Raw genomic sequence first — 22535 nt, 5'->3', positions numbered from 1 at the left:
TTTTATGACCAAATTGACCTTAGTTTTGGAATATGCCTTGTACTTCTGCTGTGATTTCCCTCTCAGAGTTAAGCACACAACCACACCATGAGTCAGTAACTCAATGTAGAAAACTTAACACTTCTGACAAGTGAAACTGCAAGGCTTGTGGTACGCTGCAAGTCGGGAGCCCATGCTGTGCAAGACTGTCCATGTTGTTTATAGCACTGATTGAACCATCTCCCAGTTGCAACAAGCTGCACCTGATGACAATAGTATTCAGTTAACAGATTACATAGTTCACTGAAAGATAAATTGCTAGAGTTCAGGAGTGGTCACAATTTTTGCACAGCTTAATACAAACGACTGCTAGAAGTCAAGAGTAAAGCTTTGTTGCTTATCATAAATGTTATAAACAAGACAGGGAAGTTCAAAATGTGGGAGGGATATCTCCCAACTCTCTGAAGTCTCGACAAAGCAGGCTAACAGTGATGAAGGCATACCCATGACCACTGACTGATGTTGCTGCTGTTCAGAAGGAAGTCACAAGAGAGCAGCATGCTGTTCTTGTTACAGTTTTTGTTGTTCTTGGGTCATGCGTAGCTGTTGCTGCTGCAGCAGCTGTAGAAACAGCTGTAGTTACTAAAATTCAAGAAACTTCAGATCTGTAGTAGTGGCACTGCACAATAGGGTAACTTCTCAGCCACTTTTTTCCCCCACCTCTGTTACAAAAGCATAAACTGTCAACAAAGTGAAAGTCGTAAGCTGCACAATAAATATATCCAAATCATGAAAATCTGACAGTTCAGAACAAAAACAGTGTATTCAAGTGCATTGCAATGTGAAGTGATATTGAGCACTTCGTTCAGTGTGGAACAAGTGATTACTGGTCACCCAGCCAGCTTATATCTGTACAAGAGGTGCGACCCACATGACAAGCGTGTTCCACCTTTTCAGTTGGAGCTGACAGGTGACCTCTCTGAGTCACTATTGACATCCACTGTATGTGGAGTTACTAAACTCTGATAGAGTGGTCTCCCATTCCCCAGTGTTCTTCAAATATCATTTGGTCATCTTCTTCATTAAAGCATTCTTTAAATCAATGCCTGCATTTTCCCAGCACCTTAATTCCCTCGGATTATGTAGTCTGCCCATTTATTTGATGTATATCACATTTTTCTTTCAGTTTCCCTTTTTGGTTGCTCTGACCTTTTGATATATACTTTTCACATGAACCTTTTCATTTCAGATCTTTCTTGCTGGTCCTTAAACACCTGTGTACTCATCAACATTGTAAACACCTTGTTCTACACATAGCTTTTGGCACTGTCAATGCTGCAGGGACTTACTTCTAATGGTTCTCTGCATTATTTCACTTAGATGACCTCGCCTCCTCCGTGTGCTTCTAATGCAAGCTCTCTGAGTACCGAATGTAGTTGTTTAGAGATTAAAAAAAAAAAAAAAAAAAAAAGCACTTACATGTTTCCTGAATTTATTCTTCTTCCTCAGACACAGGAATGAATTTCCTGTTTGCTGATGATCCTGATAAGATGCCCCTGTCCAGCTCATATATTGGATCCTAGTCACAATGTACATCCATTAAGTCCTTTGAGAGACAGGGAGAGGGAGATGGGTCTGAAACAAATATAAATATAAATGGCAATGGCTTTGTTTGCTATTGTGAAGAATTGGTTACACTAGTGAACCAAGATTACTACATACACAGCAAATTGTTGGAGTGAAAACTTGTGCCTGACAAGGAGTGCCAGAATATTTGAATCTAAGTTGAGTGCTGGAATGCGAGCAAGTCTTAACTACACAGACATGGAACCGAGATATTTTGAGTTTTGCACATTTCTTTATTGGTCTGCTCAACTTCATGCAATAGTCACCTTTTTGGTTCATAAACAATTATTTACAATCCAAAATATAGCAAAGTTAATATTGTCTTCTAATGTCCATTATATATCTGGAAAATATTGGCTCCAAATCACCGAATTTGAAAAATAAAATTTACAAAATGATTTGCTTTTACAGTAGTCAAGTTTTCATCAATTATTTGTACAACTTACATCGTAGAAGGAACTATTAAGTGGAATACAACTTACCTCTTCATGTAGGTGTAGCTCCACTTCTGTTGCCTGTATTAACACTAATTTATGCCATTTCACTCAACAACACGACAAATAAACAGTCGTGTCAGTACACAGAGGCAAAAGTTTGAGCTAGATATGCTGTCAAATATCACTAACACTTTGAGGTTTATTGTACAATATACTCAGCCCACACTGCCAGAAAAAATTAGTACATCCTTTCAGAGGTTTCCAATTTATTCAAGATTTATTGTTGCAACAGTGCATACGAATTGCATGAAATTATTATATTTACAGATCAAGAACACAAGCTGTTCTGAGGTACCAGGTATCAACCCAAAGTGAAACACCCATATTGGTACATGATGTAGCCTTCTCGTTCAGCAGTGCAGGCACTGACTCTTGCATTCAATTGATAGTGCATATGGTGAAGAGTATCCTGGGATTGTTAGCTTGGTCTGTTCATGTAATTGTGTAAAAGTTAATGGTTGATGAGTTGCCCGAATCACTTCTCATCCCACACGTATTTGATTGGAGACAAGTCTGGAGATTGCAATGGCCGGGGAAGTTGATTCCCATGTTGCAGAGCATGTTGAGTTTCACAGGCAATGTGTGGGTGAGCATTATCCTGTTGGAACAACACATCACCTTCCTGTTGCAAGAATACCAAAACAAAGGGTCTAATGACATTCTGCACCTACCGAACACCAGTTATTGTCCCCTTCAGAAACACCAAAGATGAATGAGTGTTACAGCTTATTACACCACAGATCATAAGGCCTGGGGTGAGGCCAGTGCATCTTGGACAAATGCACTTTATGAGACATCACTCACAGGTCTATTTTGTTAGCGCAAATGACCATCACTTGCAAGCAGTGAGAACTTGCTTTTATTACTCAAGACTACGACTTGCCACTCCATCTTCCAAGTGATCCTCAGATGGCTCAGTTGAGCTGTTCTGATCAATGGTGTGGTGTGAGTGGAAGATGGGCTAGAGGTGTGCATACTTGTTGTCCCACTGCTAATAACTGGTTCACAACAGTTCGTATTGACACATCTGGGATCACAAGCCCCTTTGTCTGTGCTGTGGTAGCCGAACCATCTGCCACTGCTGTCCTTAAACTCCGACAATCTCCCCCTGAGGGTTCATGGGTTAGAATAGGCCCAAAGTATCCCCGCCCGTTGTAAGAGGCGACTAAAAGGAGTCTCGTACTTTTCAGCCCTATAAGTTCAGGTCCCATTTTTATGGTTTGACCTGCCACTTTCCAAATTCTACAGAAGTGTGGGCCATATGGGGAATGACACCTTACGTGGTGCATTAGTTATCCATAGTGCCCTTAGATTCGATCTCCTGAACTTCTTGTCATGGCTTTGCATTTCCACCTGTAATTCAACTATTTTGGTGAGGACATTTTCCAGGGTATGTCATCTTTCACCCCCATGACAATATTGGATTTCTCTGCGCCCAATATCCAGCAAGGTAGCCAGTCCATTGTGGTGGGGCTGTCATTTACCCATTTGGTGGTAGCCCATTGACAACACAGGGATTGCACTGCTGATGCCTGAGCTGTAAACTCCCCACATATGCCAAGGAGTAGATGCCTGTCTTCCTGGGGCATCAGGACACCCGGCAATAGCCACCATGCCAGGTGGCCATTGCTGTGGCTGGGTGGCACCCGTGGGGAGAGCCCCTGATCAGAGTGGGCGGCATTAGGGCAGATGACCTGCTTTGAAGCGGACTAAGTCATCTCTTGCTGGTGACCATATGGCACCAGCAGTCTCTAAGAAGTGCGAGATCAAGTACAATGCTGACAGGTATGACCCTAAAATTTTTCCCCTTCCTTGTTACACCATGGGAGGAATGTAGGGCTACAGAAAGAAGAGAACCATATTCGCCTCAGTATTTAGTCTGTAGCAGAATGGACGGGGACTCCTTTCTACCTCTGAAGCCTCAATTTTTTGTTGAACATCTTGAAGATAAGTTGGGGGAAGTGACAGTGCTGTCAAAGATGAGAAGTAGTGCAGTCTTGATTCAGACAGCATCCCCATCCTAATCCCAGGCGTTATTTGCTTGTGACCAGCTGGGTGATATTCCTGTTTCCGTCACTCCCCATAAAAGCCTCAACATGGTCCAGGGGCTTATTTTCTATCGTGACCTCCTCTTGCAGTCTGATGACGAGCTCCGCGCCAATCTAGAACGGTGGGGTGTTCATTTCATCTGGCGCATTTACAGGGAACCCAAAGGCAACAGGGTTGCTACCGGTACCGTTCATCTTGGCCTTTGAGGGTGATTCATTGCCTGAAAAGGTCAAGGTGATGGTTTACCACTGTGATGTTAAACCATATGTCCCTCCTCCTATGCAGTGCTTTAAGTACTGTAAATTCGGGCACATGTCTTCCCACTGCACTTCCAGCACCACATGTCGAGACTGCGGACGTCCACTGCATCCAAATACTCCCTGTGTGCCTCCTCCCACTTGTATCAACTGTGGTGAGCAGCACTCCCCCTGCTTGCCAGACTGTGCAGTACTCCAAAAGGAGCGGAAAAATCATGGGGTACAAGACCCTGGACTGGTTGACTTACCAAGAGGCTAAACACAAATCTGAACGATTACATCCCATTCTGCTGACGCACACACATGCTGCAGGTACATTACCATCACCATCACAAGTACCAGTTGTACCACACTCTGTGTCACGAACAGTGGGCCCCCCGGGCCTCCACAATACATCCGCTCCCTTGGTGGTAGGGGGAAAATCTCCTTCAATTACTCCAAAGTACCTACCTTGGGAACAAGGCCTCCCCAAACGCAGGGGATATCGGTCCCTTCCCCCCCCCCCCCCCCCCCCCCTTCGGATCCTCTCATGTGGAAGGGGTCCCCTGTGACCCTCTTTCCCAAGGTCTCCACTAATGCCAGTGTGGACACTCACCAGTGGCTAAAGGAGCCAAAAGCTGCTGGGCGAAGAGCTTCACGGTCTTCCTCCATGTCTGAAGCTACTTCGGAGAAGACCTCCCAGCAAGAGAGAGGGCAAGCAAACAAAGAAGTCTGCTAAGAAACAGGACCCTCTGGTGTCCCCAACACCACCACTCCCTACCAGTTCTTCACCTCTGGGTGAGGTGGAGATCTCAGCATCCCCCGAGGACCTGGATCTCACTGATGTCTCATCCACAGTAGGAATGGATACCAATACTCAATCGATCGCAGCAGGTGACCCTGAGGCATTACCTGCCTCCTTGCATGCTTCATGCCTTCCCAGCCATACGATAACGCCATCCTCCAGTGGGATTGCTGCGGTTTTTTCCACCACCTGGTTGAGCTATGACAACTGTTAAGCTTTACACCTGCTTTCTACATTTCCCTCCAGGAAACCTGGTTCGTGGCAATGTGGGCCCCTGCCCACCACGGCTATAGGGGATATTACAAGAACCATAGTAACTATAATAGTGTCATATTGAGTTTGTGTTTATGTCCTGAACTCAGTATCCAGTGAACCTGTGCCCCTTCAAACCACTCTTGAAGCTGTAACTGTCAGGATAAGGATGATGCAGGAAATAACTGTCTGCAACGTATATCGTCCTCCAGATGGTGCAGTACCCCTGAACACATTAGCTGCACTGATTAGCTCCCTAAACCCTTCCTACCTTTGGGAGATATTAACACCCATAACACCTTGTGGGGTGGCACCATGCTTACTGGGCAAGGTACAGATGTCGAAACTTTCCTGTCTCAACTCGACCTCTGCCTCTTGAATACTGGGCCCCCCACATATTTCAGTGTGGTTCATGGCACTTACTTGGCCATTGATTTATCTCTCTGCAGCCCAGGACTTATCCCACCTGTCCACTGGAGAACCCACGATGACTTGTGTGGTAGTGACCCCTTCCCCATCTTCCTGTCACTCCCCCAGTGCCATTCCCTCTGATGTCTACCAAGATGAGCTTTAAACAAGGCAGACTGGGAAGCTGTCAATGTTGAATCTCCCCTGCAAGGTACCATTGATCTGGTAGTTGAGCAGGTCACTAGAACAATCATTTCTGTGGCGGAAAACACTATCCCTTGTTCTTTAGGGTGCCCCCGCAAAAATTAGTACCTTGGTGGTCGTCGGAAATCACTGAGGCCATTCATCGGCGAGCTCTACAGCGACATAAGTGGCATCCTTACCCAGAACACCTAATAGCTTTTAAATGGCTCTGTGCCAGCATTCACCAACTTATATAATGATGGAAACAGGAGTGTTTGGAGAGGTATGTCTCGACCATAGGGTGTTGTATGTCACCTTCCCAAGTCTAGATGAAGATCAAACATGTTTCTGGGTACCAGACCCCGACAGGTATCACTGGCATTAACATCAATGGTGTGTTATGTACCAACGCAAACACAATTGCCGAGCACTTTGCTGAGCAACCCCCCATCCTTTCGCACTCTCAAATGGCGGATGGAAGGGAAAGTCCTCTCATTCACTACATGCCACAGTGAACCTTATAACACCCCATTTACAGAGTGGGAGCTCCTCAGCCCCTTTTACAGTGCCATGACACAGCTCCTGGGCCATATCAGGTCCACAGTCAGATGATTAAACATCTCTCGTCTGGCTACAAGCGACATCTCCTCATGACCTTCAACCGGATCTGGTGCGATGGCGTCTTTCAATCGCACTGATGAGAGAGCACCATTATACCAGTGCTCAAACCCGGAAAAAAAAACCACTTGATGTGGATAGCTATTGGCCCATCAGCCTCACTAACATTCTTTGTAAGCTGCTGGAACATATGGTGTGTCAGAGGTTGGGTTGGGTCCTGGAGTCACGTGGCCTACAGGCTCCTTGTCAGGGTGGCTTCCGCCAGGGTCGCTCTACCACTGATAATCTTCTGTCCCTTGAGTCTGCATCCGAACAGCCTTTTCCAGATGCCAACACCTTGTTGCCATCTTTTTTGATTTACAACAAGCGTATGACACCACCTGGCAACATTATATCCTTGCCACATTATACGAGTGGCGTCTCTGAGGCCCACTCCCGATTTTTATCCAGAATTTCCTATCGCTTTGTATTTTCCATGTCCAAGTTGGTGCCTCTCACAGTTCCCCCCCTCCCCCCCCCCCCCCCCGCCCCATATCCAGGAGAATGGGGTCCCACAGGGCTCTATATTGAGTGTATCTGTATTTTTAGTGGCCATTAATGGTCTAGCAGCAGCTGTAGGACTGTCCATCTCACCCTCTCTGTATGCAGACGACTTCTGCTTTTTGTACTGCTCCACCAGTACTGGTGTTGCTGAGTGGCACCTACAGGGAGCCATCCACAAGGCGCAGTCATGGGCTCTAGCCCACGGCTTCCAGTTTTCGGCCACAAAGTCGTGTGTTGTGCACTTCTGTTGGTGTTGTACGGTTCATCCAGAATCAGAACTTTATCTTAGTGACTATCCCCTCACTGTAGTGAAGAAATATCGATTTTTAGGACTTGATTTCAATGCCTGATTGACTTGCCTTTCACACCTCCGTCAGCTTAAGCAGAAGTGCTGGTGGTACCTCAATGCCCTCCGCTGCCTGAGCTATACTAACTGGGGTGCAGATCGCTCTACGCTGCTGCAGCTCTATAGAGCCTTTGTTCAATCCTGCCTTGATTATGGGAGTCTGGTTTATGGTTCGGCTGTGCTCTCAGCATTGCGTTTACTCGACCCAGTGCACCACTGTGGTGTTCGACTAGCGACGGAAGCTTTTAGGATGAGTCCGACGCCCAGCATCCTGGCGGAGGCTGGAGTCCCTCCATTGCAGGTCATGTGTGCACAACTGCTCGCACATGTTCATAGTTCTCCTGTGCATCCGAATTACCGTCTCCTTTTTGCACACATGGCGGTTCATCTCCCGCATTGGCGGCCCAGGTCAGGGCTTACAATTGCAGTTCGTCCTCTCGATTCTTGACATGTATCGAGGCCATGAAGTGGTTTACACCTATGGCTCGATGGCTGTTGGTCACATTGGCTTCTTGTATGTCCACGGTGGACATTTTGAACAGCATTCCACACCCACTGGCTGCAGTGTTTTCACTGCAGAACTGGTGGCTATATCTTGTGCTCTTGAGCACATCCGTTCAAGCCCAAGGGAGTCATTTCCTCTGTGTACTGGCTCCTTGAGCAGCCTACAGTCTATCAACCAGTGCTACCCTTGTCATCCTTTGGTAGCAACCATCCAGGAGTCCATATATGGCCTGGAATGGACTGGTCGTTCAGTGGTGTTTGTGCGGACCCCAGGACACATCGGAATCCCAGGCAATGAACTTCCTGACATGCTGGCCAAACAGGCTACATGGAAACTGCTTATGGAGATCAGCATTCCAATAACTGACCTGCATTCATTTTTACGCTGCCAGGTTTTTTGGCTTTGGGAGACAGAATGGCATAGTCTCGGTACGCACAACAAACTGCATGCCATTAAGGAGACTGCAAATGTGTGGCAGTCCTCCATGTGGGCCTCTGTCAGGGACTCTGTGGTTCTCTGCCGGCCATGCTTGGGTGACCCACAGCTACCTCCTGCATCATGAAGACCCGCCTCAGTGTCGATGTAGCACCCGGTTGACAGTGGCCTATATCCTGGTGCACTGTCCCACTTCGACTGCCCTGCGATGATATCTTCGGTTACCAGAGTTGTTGCCGCTAATTTTATCTGACACTGCCTCATTGGCTGATTAAGTTTTATGTTTTATTCATGCGGGTGAGGTTTATCATTTGATCTAAGTTTTAGCGCATGTCCTTTATCCCTCTGTGCCCTCCATCCTAGTCTTTTTAGGGTGGAGGTTTTCATGTGTTGCAGAGTGGCTGGCATCTTCTTTTTATTCTCATGGTCAGCCAGCCATGACAATCTGTTTTGTCATTTTAACCTCTTCTACCTGTTTCTTGCATTTCTGTGGTTTTAATCTCCCCTTTTGTCCATTTAAGTGTTTGTTGCCCTTCTGTTGTTCTTGTGGTTTGTCCTTTCTCTCCATATTGTGTTGTCAGTTTCGCTTGGTTTATTCTCACCCTTGTGCCATTGTTTTATTTGGAACAAGGGACCAATGACCTAGCAGTTTGGTTCCTTCCCCCATCTTTTAAACAAACCAACCAACCAATACGACAATCCTGGTGGGCATCTGTTCTATGTGGACGTCCAGAAAATCATCTATGGTTGTGAGAATGTTCATGCAGGCTCTGATACCAGGATTGTTGCACAACTGGCACAGCACATCCAACTTGTGTGACGATTCTCCAACAGGACCATCCAGTCACTCAGAAGGCCACAATTTGACCCCTTTCAAACTCGCTCAGTTGGCTGCAGAAAGCATAAATGCATCTTCATGGCATGGTTGCCTGCTTGATCACACATTTGCACCACACTGAGCCTTCCGGCTGTGAGCATTCCCTATTAAAGGCTGGACACAGATGGAGTTCTGGTAGGTATGCCACTACGCTGTCTGTTGGCAGAAATAGATGAAACCATTATCAGTACATCTACTATCCTCCAGGTGGCATATGCTGTCATCTGATCAAAATCAACATCTCTTTCCAGGTGTACAGATTTTATTTCCCAGTGTATGTGAATGAGCATTAGCCTGTTGGAACACCACATCTCCTTCCTATTGCAAGAATGGTAAATTAACAGATCTAATAAATAGAAAACAACTTACTTCTTCATTTAGGTGCTTCATTCCTCAGCTTAAAATAGCCTAGTGTTCTTTTACTCTCTGAGCATAAAACAATAATGAACAAACAATGTAATAGGCTCCAGGGAACAATGATATGTGAATGAGGTCAGCAACATTTAGCTGCTTAATGTAAAGACAGTTTCATGGTAAATTGTAGTGCACAGGTGGAGTACATAGAACTGTGTCATTTTACACAAACTGTATCTACCATCCTGTACGTATATTTCTTTACACAACTGGATTATTACACTTGGAGTGAAGATATGATGCATCTTTCTTTGCTCAAATGAAGCTGATTGCTTTTTGTATGCAGTGGTGCACTCAATGATCGCCTTTTCCGGATACGTTCCCTTTTCCTTGTGTCATGAAATGGCAATAATGGATGTGATTTCTTGTGCATAATACAGATAAGCGTGTAAGAAAAGACAGGAAGGTGTGCAGGGCTGATAATGCTGATAAAGAAAAATAACTGTGAAAGGATACGTAAAAAGTTAGAATACAAAGCAACATTTCATTTATAGGTTTTACTGTGGCAACACAGTTTAAAATACATATGATTAGCGGTTAAAAACAGAGACCACCAGAACTATATGTAATTAAAGTAATCAAGAAGAAATAGCAATATCTAAAGTTAATTATTTCAAACTAATTGAAAACTGCAGCCGGTCGTTGTGGCCGAGTGATTCTAGGCGCATCAGTCTGGAACCGCGTGGCTACTATGGTCGCAGGTTCGAGTTCTGCCTTGGGCATAGATGTGTGTGATGTCCTTAGGTTAGTTACGTTTAAGTAGTTCTAAGTTGTAGGGGACTGATGACCTCAGATGTTAAGTCCCATAGTGCTCAGAGCCATTTGAACCATTTGTAAATTGCAGATGAAAATGAAAAGTAATTATACAGTCTAATAGTAGTAACTGAAATTGTGTATCGACGATAGTGTTAGCTAAAAGGCTTCACAATGACACGAATATTCTCAAGAATAGAATAACTATCTATTTTATATTATTCAGTTCTGCCTCATCTGTAACTCTATTCTGTCTGGTTGCAGTCTCTATTATTATCATCCTGTCATTTTGATTCAACACACAATGTAGACTGAACTGAGAGATAATGTTTTTCATAATTGTCAGACATTCCCACGTGAGGTCTTCTCTGATCGTTATGCCCGTCTGTGCTATTTCAGCAATGAACAGACTTGATTCTTGTTTCTTGGGATTTTATAAGATCTGATAGTACTTGAACCACTCAGTGGTTTGTGTTGAAGTATGGCATGCTCACGTCCAGGCTTCTTTTTTATTTTCAGTCTGCATGAGCTAGCTGACTGTGTATTCTCATTTTCAGTGGTTTTTTAACAGGTTTGGGCTATTTCTTTGTTAGTTTAACAGTAGTATACAGTTTTTCTTCCAAGCCTCAGATTTTTTTCCTTTCATACGCCAAATCAGAGATTTTTAAGAAATTAATTAGTCAACAGATGGAAGGAAGTGGAGGGTTCATTAGGGTCAGCTTACCCCTCCTTCCCCCAATCCAAACCACTTTTTAGTGGAAGTGTCTATATTTTTACATACTTCAGTTCCCAAATATGACAGCTAACAATAAAGTAGCATGAAAACCAAGAGTCTCAAAATGTCAATGAATTGCAGAAATTGCGAGCTATATAGTTTTCAGTTTCTAATGTGAGGACCTGGCCATGTGTCTGGCCTTGCAGCCTGACCAGTAACATGCCAGCCAGTAAAAGGCACACATTCACAGGCTGACCATAATAAGTGTTGTGAAGACCAAATCCAAAATGATTTGAGAGTCCACAGATAGAACTGACAGAAGAAGAAGAAGAAGAAGAAGAAGAAGTGGAAAGGGAGGGACGGTTCAAAGGGGAGAACAGAAAATCCGATTTCATCAACATAGGTGAATGACTGACTCACATACATACTTTCATAGCTGTAGTCTGCAGACCTGTTCACAGTCTTAGTGGTTATGATGGTGATTGCATACTTAGTTATTATATTATGTAAATTTTGACATTGTCGACATAAAATTTATTGCATGCCACATACTTCTCAAATTTGCAGATATATGCTTTTTAGATGCTATATTTTTTCTTAATTGCTATTTCTTGGATGTTATAGCAAAGCAGTACACTAAACACTGGTATAAACAAATAATTACTTTGTCAGAAGATTTTGTATATATTATTGTTATTATGATTAAAATCGTAGGCATCCGTGGTGTGACAAGCTAAAACGGGGGTGAGAGGTGAAGTTGAAAAGTTATTTTGTTAACTGGAGGTGGGGGTTGGGAAAGAAAGTAGTAAGCTAAGAAAGTAGTAAGCTTTGACCTCTCACCACAGACTCAAACGCTGAATGTGCACCAGTGCAACAATTTCATGAAGTTTCACTAAGACTGATGCCGTTGTTGCATATAATCAGGTTGAGAATTCTTTGTGGATTGTAGCATTTACCTCAGAGCTGATCAACTCTACTATACCTGGAATTGAGACTTCAGCTGTTACCACTGGCCTGGCCTCTACACAGCAACTGGACATATGTTGTTTATTTTTCAGTTCACAATGCTTTTCAGTTCTGATATCGCTGGTGTACAGAAAATGTAGCACTGTTGCAAAGGACACTATTACTGGAATAAATTCACTTAGTATTAAATGACAGCACTCTGGAATTCACTTGTATATCAGCAAAAATTAATAAGCCAAATTTAACATAATTTACACTAGCCTGCAGCGTGGTGTGTTGGGATGAATATATGGCAAAAGTAGATGGTTGTTGTTGTTAGAATTCTCTTGATATTTGTTGAAAGCATGCTTTGTTTCCCACCTGAGCCTCACCCCACTGTTTTCTGTATGACTGTCATTCCTAAAGTAGGCATAATTTAGAGTAAAACATAGATGCAGTCATAGAGCTGATAAGTCAACTGCCTCCCTTCACCATCTGTCTCTCCTTTTGGAAGATTCCTGTGTGCATAACGTGTTCTGAGATTATCATTACTACACCTTCCTCAGGTGTTGAATAGTGGAGCCTTGTGCTGAGAGATCATTTGTCTCCTTAATACACAGGTATTAGCATTGTAACATCTGCAAAATATTGTGATTATAAAACATGTATTGACATAAACAGATGGTGTGCTAAGGAACATGCAACATGGGTATTTAGTCAGTTAACTATGCAAGACAGCACATAAACTTCTTGTTCCATCACTTTCTATAAACTAGATGGCACAGGTACATGTCACAAGCACATTCCATGACTGCAAAAGAACTAAATCCCTCTGATGATGGTAATAGAGTGACCACTTTAAAATAATATGGCTGAAGCCATAAATCAATACTGGTAATCTTTTTGCACGTTACCTGTGGAGACAGTGTTCAAAATAGGCTTGCTCGTGTGGAATAATAATACATTTTTATGTTTTTTGTTATTTTGGACTATCATATGCTCCAGAATGAAATTTTTATTTGGGAGGAGCAAGGTTAAAATTTTCATGCGACAATTTTGATTTCAGTTTTTTATGGTTCCCTTGGATCACTGTAGGTTAAAATTCATATGGTTATCCTAAGAATGATATAGATGATTCCTTCTGCTGCTTTTGCTTGTTGAGCTGCTGGTCCATCTGTAATTACATTGGGATTCATTGAACAAATAACTGGAAGTTTCAGTTTTTCTCATCTTGTTTTACCAAATGAAGAGAGACATTTGTAGAAGTCTTACCCAATACAAGGTATCATTTGGCAAAAACTTTGCAATTTGTGTTTTGTTTAACTGATGCTTCATTGATAGTCTGGAAGTTCTTGTGGAAATCATCACAAGTCATTTATCATTGTTCATGGGACACACTTCTGTTTGTGTTACTAGATTTGACTTAGGGAGGGATTCTGAGAGCATACTGCTTAGCTCAAAATGTTTATCAACATGGTGAAATTGTAGAAACTGGAGTACATGCTGTGGTGGTAGATACTGAGTGCATTCATATGTTGTTCGTAAGTAGAGTAAGAAGGCAACCATATAAAATTGATGCTAAGTGCATTCACAAAGTAATGACCTGTATAGTGTAAGTACCTTCAAAAGGTTTTATTTATAATTTTGCAACAAAATTGGAGAGATGTTGAGACAATTTCAGATAAAAATCTGTACTTAAAAAAAAAGTCACTCGTGGCTTTCATAGGTATTCTTTTCAACATAAGAAGAAGAATACAACAAAAACATTGTTTCAACTGGTCAGAAAGGCTGCATACTGTAACTATCATTGGCAGCTACACAGATTTGGAAACCTGTGGAAACATTCAGAAACAACAAATATTTTAGCAGCAATCATGTTGTTGACAGTGAAATAATTAAGTTTATTACATTACTGTGGGACAGAATGACCAGTTTACGTGTGCCTTCAAGTATTACTCCTTCCCCAGGGAGAAAAGAGAGAATGACCACCTTGAAACTGGTTGAGTGCATGAATGGACACAGAAGTGTCCATCTTGGGGTCACCCAGTACTCAGTACCTAGTACGTGAGCATGCTCTACAAAATGACTTAGATAGTTTTCTGTACTTTCATATGTTTGTATAGGCAGGACTCAGAATCTCACCCGCTAGAGTAAAGTACTGACGAGCCAGTCTGTCTTCTTGTAATTTAAGTCTCCTCAATTGAATTTTCTTTTTAATGATCAAGTTTAAAATTTCAGTTTTAAGTTATCTGGTTCACATGCCATAATAGGATTAAATAACAAGTTGTTCCATTTCTCATTTAATGTGTACAAACATATGCATAATTATTATTGCTAGTTGTGAAATTAAAATTATTCATGTAAACAGCTATTCAGTTATGCAGAACAGTGTTTCCTTTCCTAACCAAATAATTTGTCATTTTACATATAGTTTCAGTTACTAAAACTATTCACTCATCTATTTACTTCCTTTCTAGCTAAGACAAACAAGGATGGAAAACTGGAATCTTGTAAACCTATCCAGAAAGTGGAGTGGAAAACATCCAGAACAGGGTGGGTAATAACTAAAATAACAAAATAGATTCATGCATACAGAAGGTAATTGTAGGTATTGAAAGCAGAGGTTATGTCCTGTAAGCTGTACATAAAGGCTAAAACAATGATTAAAATCTGCTGAATGGGAGCATTGCTTTCTTTGGCTTTCAGTATTAGTTTCTCCTCAAAACTGGTACAGTGTAGAAACCATACACATTCTTCTTTGGCAGTGTGTCCTTAAGACTGATAGCTGCTATAGTAATTAAATAACATGTGAATACCTGTTTTCTGTTTATCTAATTCATGGCAGTACAAGTAAGAATTGTCTTCAGCATGAGTGCTACTGTTTTCTATTGGCCGTTAACTATCAAATGTTGAGTAATGACAACAAACTCACAACTTGCAACACAAGCAGCTGTGCCAACAAAATTATAAGGGCTTCCTAAGCTATAAAAAGAAAGTATTCTTTTAATAAGTATTGATTAGTAACTTTTGTGCACTTGGGTACAAGCTGATAAAAATCTTAAGTGTGCTTACAGCCGGTACGTGAGGAAATGAGGACCACCTTTACAACTCTACTGAATTTGTACATCATCTCACTCATCAGGTACTTCTGGATAAGGAAGTTTCAGTGTGATGTCCCTACTTATGAGTATTGTACAAGCGTTGTACCAAAAGTAAGATTCCCAATGAGCTACAGCCTCGAGGAAAGGTGCTAGGCTAAATCCAACAACAGTGCCGTGTGCAGTGGTTCCCCACTCTCAAGTCTGCCTGTCTTGATTCACTACATCGCTCAGTGTTAGCTTGGCAGCTGCCATAGATGGATGTGTTGATCGCAGCTCCCGCCCAGTGCGAGGTTCCAGCAGTAACCCGGTTTCTTCCCACAAGGAACTTACCACCCATGGGGATTCATCAGCAGCTGATTGAGGTTTATGGTGAAGAGTGCATGTCCATTCAGCATGTCTGGAAATTGTGCAGGGCTTTTGCAGAGGGTCACACAGAAGTTCACGATGAAGAACGGAGTGGAAGACCGCTGGTTGTTGATGCGATTGTCCAGAAGATCAACAGTGAGCTGCTCAAAGATCTTAGGGTCACTTCCTGTGAACTTGTTTAATACATTCCTGAAGCTTCCCACAGCACAACTGACAGTACATTAACAGAAACGTTGGGTTATTGCAAGGTGTGTGCTCACTGGGTCCCCCGGATGCTGACTGGCGGATACAAGGAGCAACGCCTTGACTGTGCTCGCAAGTTTCTTCAACAGTATGAGGGAGGAGGCAACAAGGAGAAGTGGTTGGACACTCTATCATCATGGGAGATGAAATGTGGGTGTTTCATTACACCCCCAAAACAAAACAACAATCTCGTCAGTGGCGTCACTCCAGTTCACGGCCACCAAAGAAATTCAAACAAACGCAGTCGGCAGGAAAGGTTATGGCAGCTGTGTTTTGGGATTGAAAGAGGGTACTTCTCATCGATTTTATGCAACCGGGGATGACAATAAACTCAGACGGATGTTGTGAAACAGTGACCAAACTCCGGTGAGCAATCCAGAATCACCAGAGAGGACGACTGATGGAGGGAGTAGTGCTTCTTTATGACAATGCTCAACCCCACATCGCTTGTCAAACATGGGAGCTACTAAAGAAATTTGGGTGGACTGTTTGCCCCATCCCCCGTATGGCCTGGACTTAGCCCCCAGCAATTATCAACTCTTCCCCAAGCTAAAGGAACAGTTAGGTGGCAAATGCTTCAAGAGCTTCCTTAACGGGTTGGCAGGAGACACCTTCAACATAGGAATACAAAAGCTGGAGCACCGTCTTCAAAAGTGTGTCGAAAGAAATGGAGACCATATTGAAAAATAGACAAAAGTGGAAGCTTTTCAACGATGTATAAATTAATGACAATAAACAATGTTTTCTATTTGTAAAAGATACGGGAACCTTACTTTTGGTACAACCTTCGTATATTATTTTCAGAATCTTGAGACCAGATGGGTGAAAAATTTGATTGTTGTTGTGCTATATACTCCAGGCATGCTAATATGTCAGCCTATATTCAGTTCAACAAAAATCTTATCGAAAGACTAGTTGGAGAGGTGAACCTACACTCCTGGAAATGGAAAAAAGAACACATTGACACCGGTGTGTCAGACCCACCATACTTGCTCCGGACACTGCGAGAGGGCTGTACAAACAATGATCACACGCACGGCACAGCGGACACACCAGGAACCGCGGTGTTGGCCGTCGAATGGCGCTAGCTGCGCAGCATTTGTGCACCGCCGCCGTCAGTGTCAGCCAGTTTGCCGTGGCATACGGAGCTCCATCGCAGTCTTTAACACTGGTAGCATGCCGCGACAGCGTGGACGTGAACCGTATGTGCAGTTGACGGACTTTGACCGAGGGCGTATAGTGGGCATGCGGGAGGCCAGGTGGACGTACCGCCGAATTGCTCAACACGTGGGACGTGAGGTCTCCACAGTACATCGATGTTGTCGCCAGTGGTCGGCGGAAGGTGCACGTGCCCGTCGACCTGGGACCGGACCGCAGCGACGCACGGATGCACGCCAAGACTGTAGGATCCTACGCAGTGCCGTAGGGGACCACACCGCCACTTCCCAGCAAATTAGGGACACTGTTGCTCCTGGGGTATCGGCGAGGACCATTCGCAACCATCTCCATGAAGCTGGGCTACGGTCCCGCACACCGTTAGGCCGTCTTCCGCTCACGCCCCAACATCGTGCAGCCCGCCTCCAGTGGTGTCGCGACAGGCGTGAATGGAGGGACGAATGGAGACGTGTCGTCTTCAGCGATGAGAGTCGCTTCTGCCTTGGTGCCAATGATGGTCGTATGCGTGTTTGGCGCCGTGCAGGTGAGCGCCACAATCAGGACTGCATACGACCGAGGCACACAGGGCCAACACCCGGCATCATGGTGTGGGGAGCGATCTCCTACACTGGCCGTACACCACTGGTGATCGTCGAGGGGACACTGAATAGTGCACGGTACATCCAAACCGTCATCGAACCCATCGTTCTACCATAGCTAGACCGGCAAGGGAACTTGCTGTTCCAACAGGACAATGCACGTCCGCATGTATCCCGTGCCACCCAACGTGCTCTAGAAGGTGTAAGTCAACTACCCTGGCCAGCAAGATCTCCGGATCTGTCCCCCCATTGAGCATGTTTGGGACTGGATGAAGCGTCGTCTCACGCGGTCTGCACGTCCAGCACGAACGCTGGTCCAACTGAGGCGCCAGGTGGAAATGGCTTGGCAAGCCGTTCCACAGGACTACATCCAGCATCTCTACAATCGTCTCCATGGGAGAATAGCAGCCTGCATTGCTGCGAAAGGTGGATATACACTGTACTAGTGCCGACATTGTGCATGCTCTGTTGCCTGTGTCTATGTGCCTGTGGTTCTGTCAGTGTGATCATGTGATGTATCTGACCCCAGGAATGTGTCAATAAAGTTTCCCCTTCCTGGGACAATGAATTCACGGTGTTCTTATTTCAATTTCCAGGAGTGTATATACAGGACATTTTGACTCACAATTTCTTGGAACACACAAACCCTGTCCATTGTATTGCAGAATACATGATATAACTCTAAAAGACCTGAACAGATAGCTGGACTCATTAGCATGCTGCTTCTTGGATTTGGGGAGGCACACTGGCTGCTGATCATATCTGTCAGTTGATTAATGATGAGGGCCATTGTGCTGGCAATCTTGGATGTCGCTTTTAGGTGCTATCCCAACCTGACTAGGTGAATACTGAGCTGGTACCCACATCCCTTCTCAGTTACATGATTTACAAACATTTAGAAAACATGCTCACATTCCCACATGAGAGAGCACAACAGGAAGGGCACACTGCCACAATTTACCACTAACATTGCCAAATCCTATAAACATGTCAACCCTGTGAAGACATAAGACAAGGCCAGGAGAAAGAAGAAGAAAGGTGGCACTTGAATAAAAGGGCCATCTGCTTACTCTTTGTGTATTAGTCAATAGAAGATCAGACTATTTCTTGGCTTCATTGTGTGTAGAAAATGCACTCCTCGATACATCACCATCTGTCATAAATAGTTACTGTGCTTAGTACTTTGATCCACAGATGTTGCACACCATTAGGCAAAGAGAGCTTCACTGAGTAACAGAGACATCTACAAATGGTGCACAATAGATATCATTATTCAGGTAAATAAAGTGGTGTTTTTTTTTTTTTTTATCTTTTTTTTTCCCCCTCCAGTCAAAATGAACAATGCCTGTGGACAGGTGGAGACTGAGAAAGGAAAAGAAAAGCCATTGGCTACTTATATACATTATGCTGGCTTCATTTCCAGAAAAAATGATATCTTGTTATAGAAACACAGCTGCCAATGAATTCACTCTCACCAACAAAGATTAAGCCCTGCTTTGTAATATTAGAAATGATCTATGCCTATGTGCCATGTCATATCTGGAAAAGACTATCAGAATAGCCCAATAGAGGTGCAAGTAACGTGAATGACACAACCAAATGAAGCAACCAAGTGAATTGGCTGCCACCAGGCATTTCCTGGAATATCATCGAAAAATGAGGTTCAGTAAGACCAGCATAATTGTGCAGGTTCTGGAATAGTGTTTTTAAGGAGTCTGCTAAAATTAACTCTCTCTCTCTCTCTCTCCCTCTCCCTCTCCCTCCCTCCCTCCCTCCCTCCCTCCCTCCCTCCCTCCCTCCCTCCCTCCCTCCCTCCCTCCCTCTCTCCCTCCCTCCCTCCCCTCTCCTTCCCTCTTCTTCCCCCCCCCCCCCCTCCTTCTCTAGCACCCACTTTAGTAACACTTCATTTTCATCTCATTTGCAGAGCAAGAAAACACAAAAAAGACTTGTTCCATGGAATAACATCATGAGTAGAGGAATAAAAATGCATATCAAAGGGTATAGGGGCTGGTAAGAGCCAAACTCTGCTGTAAGTAGAGGCATTATACTGACAGCATCTTGATTCTGTTTGGAACATAAATGAGACAACACCAACACATACATGCACCTGGAGGAAATAACTGTTAGATCCACTTTCAAAATATTAGATACAAAATGAATCATCAGCTCTGCTACAGATACATAATATACGAGCTAACCAGTCAGGAGTAGGACACCACTGAAACATTTGTACCATGTTAAGATCTATGTGAAGTTTGATGCAAAATATATTTTTTCATCCTCATATTGACTGACTTAGGTACACATGAAGACTTCAGTTCTTCTTCTACATTTGTTATTTGCTGTTGTTCCAGTACAAAACATTATTATTATTATTATTATTATTATTATTATTATTATTGTTTACTCATTTCAACTGCAGTGAAGCAGTTTTTCATAGTGTTTCTGTGTCGGTTATACACCTGTATGAAAATAGCAGCAAGTGAAATTTTTCATTTACAGGGAAAGTTACATCATATTTTCTGGAGGTCTCACATATGATAAGGCAGGAAGGTCTCCAAGTATAACTGTTATCCATGGAAAGACAACAACAGTACTGGAGATGGAACATAATGTTGTGGACTTCATCACATTATGTGAAAGTCCATGGACAAGTGGTCTGTATTTGCAAATATTAAGTTAACCTTACTGTCACATAATGAGACAGATATTTACATTTACGGAAAATGAGATAATTTTAATAATTTTGTTGCTTTGATTTGTTTTAGATTTCCAAGAGCCTTACGCCATAGTGGTACTGTTGAACAATGACCTGGTTGTAATTGATCTTCTTACAACTGGCTACCCTTGTTTCGAAAACCCATATCCTATGGACATTCATGAATCCCCTGTTACATGTTGCTCTTATTTTGCGGATTGCCCTTCTGATCTGATACCAGCCTTTTATTCTGTTGGTGCTCGTGCTAAGAATCGAACAGGATTTAGTGAGAAGGAGTGGCCCTTGAGTGGTGGGGAGTGGAGCACAACTTCATGCAGCTATTATGAAATTATTTTAACAGGGTAAGTTGTATATCTAAGCAAGCTGCTGTATGCTTAAAACCTCTATAATTTCTGTTGGTGTTATAAGTAAGATCAATTTGAGTTATTGTATTAAAAAATTTCTACTTTTTGACAGTTTCATTTGTGGCTGTTGTATCATACATGATCATCATCCACATGGTATTTGTTTGATACCATGAATTATTTGTTTTATTAATTTCAAAGACGCACCAATAGTAGGGTGGACACATCAACTACCTCTACTCCCACAGCAGCAGCAGCAGCAGCGGCGGTGGTGGTGGTGGTGGTGGTGGTCTGAAACCATATTGTTTTTACAAAACATGTTGGAGAACATAATTTCATTATCTGTGAATATCAGGACTAAATTTAAAAAAAAAATATGGTGGGAAGCAAAAAGTCGTTTTGTGTTTGAAGAACTTCTATAAGATAAAACTGTAACTGGTGTCAAGCACCTTTGTTCAACTGCACTGCAATTTTGTTTTGTATCGATTGGTTCTGTATTTTGAATGCTGTGCACCATATTTATTCTATGGGTGAATAAGCATTTCTCCAGGCAGATTTTCTTCTGAAATATGGATGTGACATGTTAAGAGATAAGAAGTATGCAGTACATTCTGTTAGACTTCCATTGTATTCATGAAAGACACTTGTACCCAGATTTGTACTGAAATTTTTAAATCTGTTGTCCAGATGACATGCGGCTGCAACTGTTAATAAATTAAGGCAGTCAAACCTGATAAAATCAAATCCAGTAATGAAATACTGACTGAGAGTTTTGTATGGTAGTATATAGAGACAAATCACCAAAATTGGAACTATGACAAACATAATACATCACACATGTAACACAAAGAGATTTGAGAGGTCACATATCCAGTTAATCTCTTGTGATTCCTTATATTTTCTGGCATGAACTAGCCCCACCTCAATCTTGCTGACAGACTTACGATCTTGATTTGTGCTTCTGCAAAAGCAGAACTTACTTGTGGTCATAGAGATTGGTGATCAATTCTGGTATATTGATAGTTGTGCTCTAACCCTGAAATGAAACCAGAACTGTCTCTTCACTGGTGTCAAAATAAGAAAAGGAAACAATGGGTGGCACAGCACCCAAAGCTAAGTGGAGGACATTTGGTAATGGCTACTGCACAATGTTTTGATAAAGTTGCCTGTGTCATAAGTGATATAGTTTGTGCCCACTCTCTATCAGCATCTTACTCAATCCTAGTTCAAAACACCTTTCATAGTAATATGGCCTCTGCCCAAGAAACACTTCCTTGTCACCAGTCTGTGCATTTACAACAAATCACTAAAGACCAATGTTAGTGTTTGAAGGGGAAAAAATCACCTTAGTCTTCTTCTTATTAGTCTTATTCTTCTTCTTTTAACATAAGCAGTACGTAGGTGAAGAATAGAACCATGAATGACCAAAACCAGTTTTGGTCAAGTGACCATCTCTGAGTCAGGGATATCACTACATAAAGTTAAAGGAAGGTCCCTTGTCATCCAGTACATAATCACCATTAATCAGCTGCAGCATATGCCACTTTCAAAATGGATGCATATATAAGTGACAGTTGCTGCAACAGATAATTATTATGCACTAAATGCCAAAGAACTTTCCTATAATTTGATATAATGTTGTTTGTGACTTGAAGATGTTTGCTTCACTCAAACTGGTTGTCAGTAAATAAATGCACTTTACAGGAGCTTCTGCTGTTTCTTGATGCCCTTCAAGTACAGGGTTGCTATAATTAGCTTTTCATTAACTGAGTCAGTGTAGATGGAAAACTGTTTACTGTATAGGTACCCACCTTTATAGGAA

The 22535-nt window shown here is 42.8% G+C and overlaps 1 protein-coding gene across 3 annotated transcripts in view; it reads left to right on the top strand.

Moving 5' to 3' along the window:
* The window catches only part of LOC124721331 (syntaxin-binding protein 5), a 1049372-nt gene that overhangs the window by 710346 nt on the left and 316491 nt on the right, over nt 1–22535 (top strand). For all 3 annotated transcript variants that reach the window (XM_047246245.1, XM_047246244.1, XM_047246243.1), the window contains exons 7-9: nt 14664–14739; nt 20153–20307; nt 20419–20710. In XM_047246245.1, coding sequence (XP_047102201.1) covers nt 14664–14739; nt 20153–20307; nt 20419–20710 — 523 coding nt within the window. The remainder of the gene's footprint in view (nt 1–14663; nt 14740–20152; nt 20308–20418; nt 20711–22535) is intronic.

Source organism: Schistocerca piceifrons, chromosome X, assembly GCF_021461385.2.
Source record: "Schistocerca piceifrons isolate TAMUIC-IGC-003096 chromosome X, iqSchPice1.1, whole genome shotgun sequence".
Taxonomy (NCBI): domain Eukaryota; kingdom Metazoa; phylum Arthropoda; class Insecta; order Orthoptera; family Acrididae; genus Schistocerca; species Schistocerca piceifrons.
The sequence above is the reverse complement of the archived record's forward strand: the minus strand, read 5'-3'. Positions and strand labels throughout refer to the sequence as shown.